The 11,592-nt window shown below is 35.4% G+C and overlaps 2 protein-coding genes across 2 annotated transcripts; one reads left to right on the forward strand and one right to left on the reverse strand.

Annotated features, from left to right (window-relative positions):
- The first annotated feature begins 547 nt into the window (after positions 1-547).
- Positions 548-1,120, forward strand: LOC139841094 (uncharacterized). The gene is made up of 2 exons (XM_071831327.1): positions 548-835; positions 890-1,120. The coding sequence occupies exons 1-2, from the start codon at positions 548-550 to the stop codon at positions 1,118-1,120; spliced, it is 519 nt and encodes a 172-aa protein (XP_071687428.1).
- Positions 1,121-7,249: 6,129 nt separating this feature from the next.
- LOC139840240 (zeatin O-glucosyltransferase-like) lies at positions 7,250-8,890 on the reverse strand. Its single transcript, XM_071830485.1, has one exon. The coding sequence runs from the start codon at positions 8,816-8,818 to the stop codon at positions 7,427-7,429; it is 1,392 nt and encodes a 463-aa protein (XP_071686586.1). The 5' UTR covers positions 8,819-8,890; the 3' UTR covers positions 7,250-7,426.
- Between the last annotated feature and the right edge of the window lie 2,702 nt (positions 8,891-11,592).

Here is an 11,592-nt window from a genome sequence, read left to right on the forward strand (position 1 = left end):
CATACCCCCGAACATTACCCATAACCTCCATAGCTATAACCCATAATTTCCTTAGATTCATCCCGCTCATAAAATCCATTTTGAAATTAATGCACTCATGACCTCGTAGTAGTATTTTATGTATATACTAATAATAATAAGATTAATAATAATATCAATCTTAATTAATAATAATAATAATAATAATAATAATAATAATAATAATAATAATAATAATAATAATAATAATAATAATTTAAATAACATATTAGCCGATAAAGCAGGTACGACAAACAACAATTTGTCGTCAAACAAATATAGAATTGCTTGATAAATCCTATCAAATTTACATTCGCTGATACTTGTTGAGCAGGTGCTATATAAACCAGAAAATTCTGGTCGCATGGCCAAATGGGCTATTGAATTGGGAGAGCATGAAATAAGCTTCTAACCACGAAGTGCGGTAAAAGGGCAAGTCCTAGCAGATTATCTGACTGAAACAGCCGGAGATATTGAAGTCTCGCATGAATCAAAATAAATACCACCTCCGCCCAAACAGCTGTGGGAAATGCACACAGACGGGGCTTGTGGCCCAGAAGGCGCAGGGGCAGGAATAGTCCTAAAAAGTCCAGAAGGAGAGGAATATACCTTCGCACTGCGATTCAGCTTCCCTGTCACAAATAATGAAGCTGAATATGAAGCGTTGTTATCTGGGATGCGGGTAGCAAAATATTTGGAGATTAGAGAACTGTCAGTATATGTTGATTCGCAGTTAGTTGCAAATCAATTTAACGGAATATTCGAAGCACACAATGAATCAATGCAAAAATACTTAAAGCTTCTGCAAGAGCTAGCAGTTGACTTCGATATATTCCAGATAACTTAAGTTTCGAGGACGCTGAATAAAAAGGCGGATGCGCTAAGTAAGTTAGCTGCATTAACATTCAGTCATTTTAAGAAAGAAATTTGGGTTGTGGAAGTTAAAGTAAAATCTATTGAAGAAGACAGTGTTTCGGCTGCAGTTGAAGAAGAGGAGCAAAGTTGGATGACACCAATAATAGAATTTCTAACCAAAGGTACATTGCCGATAGATTCAAGTAAAGCAAGAAAGATTAAGATAAAAGCACCAATGTATCTGTAAGATAAGGGAATTCTATATAGAAAGTCTTTTCTGGGACCTCATTTGCGGTGCCTTAATCCAACTCAAGCGGAGTCAATCATACAGGAAGTATACGAGGGAATGTGCACTCTGCATTCGGGACACAAAACAGTTGCGTCCAAAATAATGCGGCTTGGATATTACTGGCCGTCAATGTACAGAGATTCTGCAAAGGTAATACGCAAGTGTCAATCGTGTCAACTTCATGCACCGGTAAGCAAAGCTCTGCGACATCCTCTGATACCGGTCGCGTCTCCATGGCCGTTCTGCAAATGGGCAATCGACATAGTGGGGCCATTCCCCGTAGGACCAGGGGGTGTAAAATTTCTGGTAGTGGCCATTGATTATTTCACGAAATGGGTAGAGGCCAAACCACTAAAAACAATTTCGGGCAAGCATATTCGAAATATTGTGTGGGAAAACATCGTCTGTCAATTTGGAATACCAAATGAAACAGTAAGCGATAATGGTACGCAGTTCGAAGGTAATTCATTTAGTGATTGGTGCCAAGAATTGAATATAAAACAAACATTTACATCAGTCGCACACCCTCAGGCGAATGGTCAGCATGAGGTTACGAATCGGGATATCGTTTTAGGAATTAAAGCAAGGCTGGGATTGTGTCGAAGGCGTTGGATAGACGAACTGCCTAACGTTTTGTGGGCACACTGCACAACTCTAAAGGGCGCAACTAATGAAACACCTTTTAGTTTGGTGTACGGGTCCGAGGCTGTAATACCCGCCGAAATAAATGTGACAACTATGCGCATAGCTTCCTTCGATGAAAGTAGCAATAGCGAAGAACTGCGTGAAAACCTAAACTTAGTTGAAGAATGCAGAGAAATGGCAGCCATAAAAGAAGCAATCAACAAACAAAGAATCGCAAGCTACTATAATAAGCTCGTACAACCATTATCTTTCCAGTTGGATGACTTGGTGTGGCAAAAAAACGAAGCAAGCAGGGTAGAGGATACGGGTAAGCTTGGACCTAAATGGGAAGGACCTTACAAGGTTATTGGCATAAGCGATACAGGGGCGTATCGTCTAGCAAGTTTGGATGGAAGAGCAATAAAGCGCACCTGGCATGCGCAGATACTGAAACGGTGCTACATATGAAAAACTGCAGCGGGACTGATCACCCCAAACAACTGTTTAAAGTTTTTATCATGTGAATTTTTATTTTCCATTGTAAACATGAAAGCTAAGTGCTGGTCAAAAGATGAGTTTGAAATAAATTGAATTATGCAATTTAAGCCAATAGCTTGTGTATTCTTTACATTTGTTGATTGCATGCCCCTTAAGCTGCACAGGGACACACTCCGAGTCTCAAGTGGCATAGTTTAGTTTGGTTACTAATACTATTTTTAATGGTGACAGTAGTAAAACATTGGTTTGTTTCAAACGCTCGTACACCGCGCAAGACGGAGACTTGCACAGTCTAGACTATAAAATACAAGTTTGGTTACTTGTTTAAATAACCCGGACATTGGCGTGGCCGGAAGACTCTTGAGTATAGACATTGGTTTGTCTATAGTACGGGTAATTTGCATTGGATTGTATACGCGTACATACTTATAAAATTTTTTATAAAAGTCTTGAGTATAAACTTATAAACATTGGTTTGCTTACTTTTGCATACAACATTGGATTGTTGGCGCAAGAATAAAAAGATCATGAAATGATTGAAGGGTCGCTCCCGTCATGAAGTCATGGCATTTATTCTACATAAGAGTTATTGAATGCATAATATTGTAACAAATCATTATAACCGCCATAGTGATTTCGTAAAAACACAATAAATGCACCTTAACCAAAAAAGTTGTCGAAATTATATTCAATCAAAAGCTATCATATTACAGTTGGAGAATATAAAGTCAACCGCTTAGCATAAAAGCGGGACATATACCAAAATTTGACCTAATATATGCTAATATAAGCTTATATAAAAATAAAAAAGGGGGTGACATTGGCTGGAACATTTGCCCTACACTAAGGAGAGTATGTCATCCTCGCACGCAGCGATCAGACGCATACTCCGCTGTCAACAGAAAAGAAAAATATAATATAGGGATGCGAAACCTCCAAGACTGCAAGGCCCATTCCTCATTGACAAAAACAAGCCACCCATGAATGGCTTAACAAACTCAATTGATTTTGTTAGTAATTATCTCCTACGCGGAGATGGTAAGATCGTTAATGAGAAACTGAAGACGGGGGATCGAGATTTGTTGAAATTGGGAACAAGCTTCCTCACATTTTTCCTTGGCTCCATCAACGAGCAATTCAGCAATATTGGGGGAATCACGGGGGGCACATACAGTTCCTGGCGAATAACATTCCACAACAGGGTTCGCTCATACGCACATGCAGCAACCATGGCTGCACCAAATTGCTGCTCGACGGCTTTGCAGTTGAGAGCATGCTGGACAAAGTTAGGTAAACCCTTGCGGAGAATGTCATACTCCGCCTTTAAAGTGTCATGTTTCGCGACCCATGACTCCTGTGACACAATCCAGTCACTAAAGCTTTCGTTTAAAAAGATGACACGGTTCTCTGACTTTTTGAGCTTTGCAGACAGTGATGTAATCTCCGACTCCATAAACCTTTTCTCAGCAATATGCCGATCCTCCTCCTGTTGCCTTTTATACATCATAACATTGATTCGCTCTTCTGCCTGCTTGTGCGCGGTTACCGCAACCGCAAGCTGAGCAGTTAGTTTTTCGTTTTCTTGCTCCAAGGAAGTCTCTGTGGATGACGGCGGTGGTGGATGAGCGAGCGCAGCAGATTTGAGTTGCAAACGATTGAGGTCCTTGGCAAAGTTGAACAGCGTTGCTTGCGTGTCCATGTACAGGTCCTCGGTAGGTGAGAGTGTGAAAAACTTTTGAATCAATTGCTGAGGGGCGCAGGATTGTAGAAAAGAAAATTGTTGGGAAAATACTGAAACAGGAACCTTCATGAGTTCATTGGCATTTGGAATCAGTAGAGACAAATCTTCTGAATTCGGGCATACACATTTGGAATGATGAACTGCACCACTTGGACCTGCAAAAATAATAAATATGGCGTATAAAAAACAAAACGTCAATATTCAACTAAAAGGCCGTCGGATGAAGTTAATACCTTCATCATGTAACCTTTTATGGTTACCTATCCCTCTAGTACCGGGAATTTGGTATAGTGAAGGTAGTGTGTCTGAATGACGGGCCGGTGAACTGGAATGGTTACCGAAATCGGTGGCCGGATTGGGTGCATAAGGTTCCAACTTCATCTATAATGTCAGAATCAGAACAACACGTGAATGATACATAAAGAAAGTAACTAGGGTTACATAGCGTAATGCAAAATATAAGAGTATGAAATATACCTTTTTTGGTCAAGAACAGGTCTTCGCGGAGAAGATGAAGAGGGTTGAATGATTTAAAAGGGAAAAGATTGTGAGATACGAAAAAGCCAAAAGGCTATTTATAGAGAAAATACGGGAGTTAAAAAGTAACAAGTGTATAATAGTAGCCGTACAAGTGTATTAATATTAAGCTAAAACGCTTTGCTAAGATGTCCGGTGCACGTTAGCTTCAACAGGCGGTTGCATAATTACAATCATTACCTTTTCAGAAAACAGTGACAGTTGTCACCTCGGGTGCAGGAAATGCAGCCGAAAAGACAGGTTGGTGACTGCACGCATACATTGCATTTAATGCTTATACAGTATCCGGTTACGCATAAATATTAAAATAACTTTGTACACTGTCCGGTTATATTTGGAATCCAACTAGGATTTTTGAGCAACATCATTAAGCATGCTAATTTGAATTAAAGGTGTTGTTGTGGTTCATTAGGTGTACATTTTTCTTACTAGTTCGACGTCATACACTAATTTTCATTGTATATAACATCGAACTGGGGGGACTTAATGATACGCATATCCGCAGGACAATGCGGATGCGCATCCAAAGCCCTAAACCGCACACAAAACTGTCATGTCAGAGATATGACACGAGTATAGCCGCACTCTATGCGCCTATACCATCTGATGCGAGTTTTGTATACTTGCATAAGGGTCCAGCACATTCTAGAAGAATTTACGGTATAATCAATTCAGATTCTTTTTCTTAAATAACTAAAGTTAGTTGGGAAGAGATCGCATTTAATTAGGGAAGAGATTCTACCGAAACCATAATTCATGAGCCTATAAATACATAGCTCATAAACCCTAATACATACATTCATTCGTTTACTCATACGTAAACCATAACATACAAATCTCCATCGTACGAACAAAAGCTTCTTACGATCTTAAAGACTTTCAGGTATGTCTCGAACTATAAAACCTTCATGTCTTTGGGCCACTCAACCTCGTATGCTAGGTTGTTGGTGGACTCTCGACCGGCCACCCTGTCGGAATCGAAACGATACCGATATGGGTTATCCACGACTACGCGTCGGAGGTCCGAATGTTGTTAGTCCTTAAACTCCATTATGCACTCAAGAGTAGGTTCACCTTGACCTCGTGAAAATATGCTTGATCAATGATGTCATAAATAATGATTATCTAAGCTCAAAAAAAAAAATTAAAAATATAGAGAAAAATTTCTAGCCCTCCATGATGATGTTATTAAAATAATTAATTATATTTAATAAAAATATTAATATGTTAATTGTATAATTATGAAGTATTATGTACAATCTTATGATAAAACACTCTCATTACCATATGTATAATATTTGAAGCATTATGTACAACACTTCTATGACCCTATGTATAATATTTGAAGCATTATGTACAACCTTATAATAAAAGACTCTCATGATCATATGTACAAACTTTAAAACAAATTGTAAAATCTTTTATAAAACACTTTATGAACGCATGTACAAACTTTGAAGCATATTGTATCATCTTCATATAAAAATTATATTTTAATTTTTAAAAAATTTAAAGAGGCATTTGTTATTATTAATAATTATTATTAAAAATATAAATACTCAATTATTAATTATTAAGGAAACTTTATTATTATTATTATTATTATTATTATTATTATTATTATTATTATTATTATTATTATTATTATTATTATTATTATTATTATTATTATTATTATTTTTATTATATTATATTATTATTATTATTATTCAAATATGGGTTCTCTTCATGGGATTAATAACGTTACATATGTATACGAAATACATGTTTCAAAAAAAAGGTTGTAATGTAAATTTTTATGACAAGAAAAATATAGTATTTGTGATGAAAAGTAGAAGAGTGTGGTAGGAGAATAAATGTAGTTCATTTATTCTGACAAAATAAGCATATATTTGTAAAAACAACAAGTTTCTTAGTCAAAATCAGTGGTTTCACGGGTCATTAAAATTAATTGACTAACATTTACATTCACTTAATACCTAAGACATATTATTAAACTCTTTCGTTTAAACAAAACCGTGATTAAAAGAAAAATATAGAGGTGTCAGTGCAATGACCAGACTAACACATACACGTGTTTAACTAGGAATCAAATGATGTGAGGTGGCTTGTAAGGGAATTCGCCAAACTTTGTTAATTTCTTTCTTTCTTTTTTTTTTTTTTCGGTGGAGAATAGCAAATAAGGTTTGAGAATTAATTGTACGTGTGATCAGAAAGTGGATAGGAATGGATAGTGGGGTTTTACAAGATATAGGGTTTTTGGTGGACCGATGTACAAGATGTAGGTGTCGGCGGTGTTTTTTTTTTTTAGGTTTGTGAATCAATAGTTTGAATAGGAAGAAAGCAAAAAAAGATAACCTAAGTTCTGATTATCATGTTAAGTATTGAAATTGAGATATATTATTGTAAATGAATGATGAGTACATGAAGAGTGACCATATATATAAGCCAAAATACTTTAGCAAAGTATAATCCGTTAAGTCCAACAAAATAATACATTATGGAGTGACATGATAATATAGTATAACAATTAACTTTAAAAGTGTGCTTGTCATATGGTCTTTTTCAACATTAGTCACTTTATGGGCCACAATGTTCATAGAGCCTAATGTTGCAAGAGATTTCAGTTTATGAGATCAAATCTTGGGGGAAAGTTAGAGCACAAGAATTGAAGTACAGCATAACAATTTTGAAGCTTAATCTTAAGGAAGAAAACAAGAAATATGGGAAGGAAACAGTCCCCCTTGTCATTGGACTGGCAACCAAGTGGCAAAGCAACTGAATTACTGAAATCTGAAGCAGAAAAGACATATTGTTTTACACTAGAATTGAAAAGTAAACAACTATTATCATTTATATTCTAATTATCTAGTAATATGAGCAACAAATGATTCTATCTCCATATGTGTTACACCACCTTCTTCCATAGATTTTCTAACATCTTCACCAAGTTTTCTAGCTCTATTCCTTATCTCATTTCCTTCTTCATAATCCATCAACTTTCGAATACTATTTTCGACACTTGACGACGTTACTAGCTCACTCATCGACTCCCAGTCACGTACCATTACCCCAATCTTTAGCACATCAGTTATTAACGTCGCGTTTCTTGGTTGATCCGAATGCATAGGCCACGCAATTATAGGAACTCCCATTGTAATACTCTCCATACTCGAGTTCCATCCACAATGACTCATAAATCCACCCGTAGCCGAATGAGCCAATATTTCTAACTGTGGGGCCCATTCTCTTACCACCAAACCTTTTCCCTCAACTTGTTCTTCAAACCCTTGTGGTAATTCAAGTCTCCTAACTTCATCTTTAAAGATATCGCCTTTATCGGCATATCGTAGCACCCATATGAACTTTTGTCCACTTTTCTCTAACCCAATTGCAATTTCTCGGATTTGCTCTTCGGATAATGTTGTTGTGGTCCCAAATGAAACGTAAATAACCGAATCTTGACCTTGTTTATCAAGCCATTTTAGTGTCTCATGACGTTTGCTAACATATTCTTCGTCTTTGTTTACAGAAACCGGATTAAAAGGACCCATTGCCCATTGTTTATTACTACCAGAAAGTCCTTCTTTTGAAAGGAATTCGATAAACTTACCATCAAAAACTTTGCAAGTATCATGAATATTGCCCGAATTAAAGCTCTTACAATCAATATGAGACATAATAAATTCAAGAAAATCTAATGGTACAAGATCTTGAAGAATAGGAATATTTGTAAGTTGCATATAAGATTCAACATCATCTAATTTAGGTCTTCCTTTCTCTTCCCAAACGTACGAAAACGTAGTAAAAGCCGATGCAGAATGAAACGCATAGGCTTCAACGTTTTCAAATAAAACTACATCTTGTACAACGGAGCTCATTAAAATGTCATGAACAACAATAACTCGTCTAGTTTTTGGTGAAAGTTCGGCTAATAGATTCGTAAATGGTTCACGTAGATTTATTGATGCTTTGAATGATGGGATAAGGTGTGAAGGGAATTTTGTTGAAGCATTAGGGTTTGGGAGAGGTGATTCGAATTCGGGTGTTGTAAATTCATGAAAATGAATATTTGCGTTTGTGGTTCGATTCCAACCGTGGACACGAAGCTTTGCTTGGCGGTTGTGCGTGGTGGATCCGACGATTTGAATCGGTAGATTGTAGGAAGAAAGAAGACGAGAGAGGTGAAGAAGTTGGTTAAGATGACCTTGTGCTACAAAAGGTACCATAACTACAACTACACCATTATTCATCATGTTTTGTGTGAGTTTGATTTGTGTGAATATGTTGGATGAAGGTTTATTCAATATATGTGATTGAGAGATCGCAATTATTTGTATTCTAAAAGCTTATATTTGAATTGATCAATTGATTAATTATGTTAAAGGACAAAAGTTTGCCGTCTTGACTGTCATCTAGCTCTTAAAATGACATTTGTAGACTTTTTTTTTTCTTCCCTTCTAGATAAAATGTTGACGTGCATAGAAATTTAGTTGTTGATATATTAAAAAATTCAAAGTATACAAGTCCAAATAGGTAGTCCCAATATATTAATTAATTACTTAAACAATTTATAGATATAAAGCCAAAAGCCAAAAGTATAACCATTTATATGGCTTTATATTTTTTTTTTCGCGAAAATATTAATATATATATATATATAAATATCGTAAAGATCTGGTGTTACAAACAAGCGACAAAAGTATAACCATTTAAATGTAACTTCAGTTTTCAAATCACCAAACGTGAGGCCCATTTTGGCAGAGACATCGACACTGGATCATCCGCGACTTCTTGCAAACCCACGACGGAGTGGGGATTAATGAGAACATGGGTTGAAATTTGGTGTGTTGGGTTTTTTTTTTCTCAATTATTAATTAATAATTAATGGTGTAAATTGAAGATGTAACGTAATTTCTAACTGATCGCCACATGACTGATGACTCTACCGTTGAGAATGGTCTCAATGATTTGAGGTTTATGAGTGGCAAAGAGACGTAGTGAGCTTGAGTTGACATAACTACGACTTGAGGTTTTTGCGTCGTATAATCAATTTTGTTATTCATGTTCAATGAATGGTAGAGTCATGTGGCTCAGTTAGAAATTACTAGAGGGTGAGTTGAAAGTGAGTTGGCTTTGCAAGTACACAAACAACCGTATTACTTTGTATTTTTTAAGACCAATATTAACAGTGATGGTGTGATAGGGTGTGATGGGATGTGATGGAGTGTGATGAGGGATTTTGTAGGGTATAATAGTGATGATGAAAATGTGATAGTGTGAATACCTGATGGAATTTGTAATAATAGTGAGGTGATGGAGTGTGATAGAGAGTAGATTCCAAAATTTTTAATTATTTTTTTTTCATTTTCTTTTAATAATTACATTATTAGTTTTATATAATTATAGTATTAATTAATATTAATACTAAATTGTTTCTAAATACAAATAATAATTACAAGTTCTAAATATTAAAATTAAAAATGAAACTAATATTAATGTCCTAAAAATTAAAAATTACAATGATTTAAAGTCCTAAGAGTAAAAATTACAATACTTTAAAATTCATTAAAATATAATACAAACACAAGTATTAAAATACTAAATTAACTATTAAAACTTCGAAAGTATGGTGGAAGACCTCATATGTGTTCGATGAGATCATTTGGAAGTTGGTTATGATGGGAAAATAAGTCACGACGAGTAATTTGACCAAGCGAAAATAAACCCCGTTAGACAAACACTTTCCCGACCTGTATGAAACCGTGAGGATGCTAACAAATAAACTATATCAAATACAAATCAAATCAGCCCCCAACAGTAAATAAAGACAATCAAGCACACACAAAATACACAAGACTTTTTTACGTGAAAAAACCTCTCAAAATTGAGAGTAAAAAATTACGGGACCCGTAGGCCACTTAAATTCCACTATCACCAACAAGAGAGCAATACAATAATCCTTTTCTAGATCAACTAGAGGCATACAACATCATATATGTAACAACTCTGCTTTTTCCGTCACTTCCGTTAACTTTCTGTTAATTAATTTAACGGCGATTACTTGACTTTTAAGTGTTTATGTGTAATAAATACATACTTGATCCTTGGAGGGTTACGATAATTAATATGGGTTAATATTAATTTTGTAACATCCCGCGTTTTTTCGTTAAATTTATTTTTAACACTATCTTTTTTTTAAATAATACCTTTCGTTATTTAAATTCGTAGTTTCCGTTGACCAACGTTCTTAATTTTCTCGTTATTTAATTATAACATCACTCGTTTACTCGAGCGTTTTTAAAATATTCGTTTGGTTAATTCCCGCACCGGCTTTGAAACTTGAGGGACCGAGGTTGCCAAGTGGGCAAACTAGTTGACTAGGTCAACTAGTCAACCTACCTTATCCATCCATTCATTTCACCTCCCACCTTCTTCCTCTTTTCTCTCTACTTCCCTTTCATGAACTCAAACACACATCTTCATAAAATCATCATCTAAATCCGGATCGAGAAGCAAACTTCAAAACAAATTACATTTTCGTGATCCTCTCTTCATCCTCTACATTTTGGTACCAATTTCTTCACATTTGGGTAACATTTCTAAAACTCTAGATTTTTCTCTAAATTCGTTTTATATACTTGAAATGGTGTTAGTTAGTGTCTATGGCTCGTGTATAACATGAATATATGTTTTGTTTGTTCGATTTGTTGATCTGAGTAACTAGTTTGAACACTTGAAAATGGGTTTGCTTAATCTTTGATTTTGGAAGATTAAAGGTTGTTAAATTGTTAAAGTTCATGTTTTAATTGTGTTACTAGTATCACTAGCTTCAATTTGATGTGTAGGTTGTTTTAGAAAACTTCATAAACTTGATTATTGGTTTTGGTGGATTTGGGTTAGGGTTTGATGAACTTGAAATGAACTTTTGATGCTTTGAATGACATGAAATGTTATTTGTAAGTGTTAGGTTGTATTGTATGCTTGATCACCTTCGAAACGGCATATCATTCATATAAATTGGTTGCCG

This window comes from Rutidosis leptorrhynchoides, chromosome 4 (genome assembly GCF_046630445.1).
Source record: "Rutidosis leptorrhynchoides isolate AG116_Rl617_1_P2 chromosome 4, CSIRO_AGI_Rlap_v1, whole genome shotgun sequence".
Classification (NCBI taxonomy): Eukaryota; Viridiplantae; Streptophyta; class Magnoliopsida; order Asterales; family Asteraceae; genus Rutidosis; species Rutidosis leptorrhynchoides.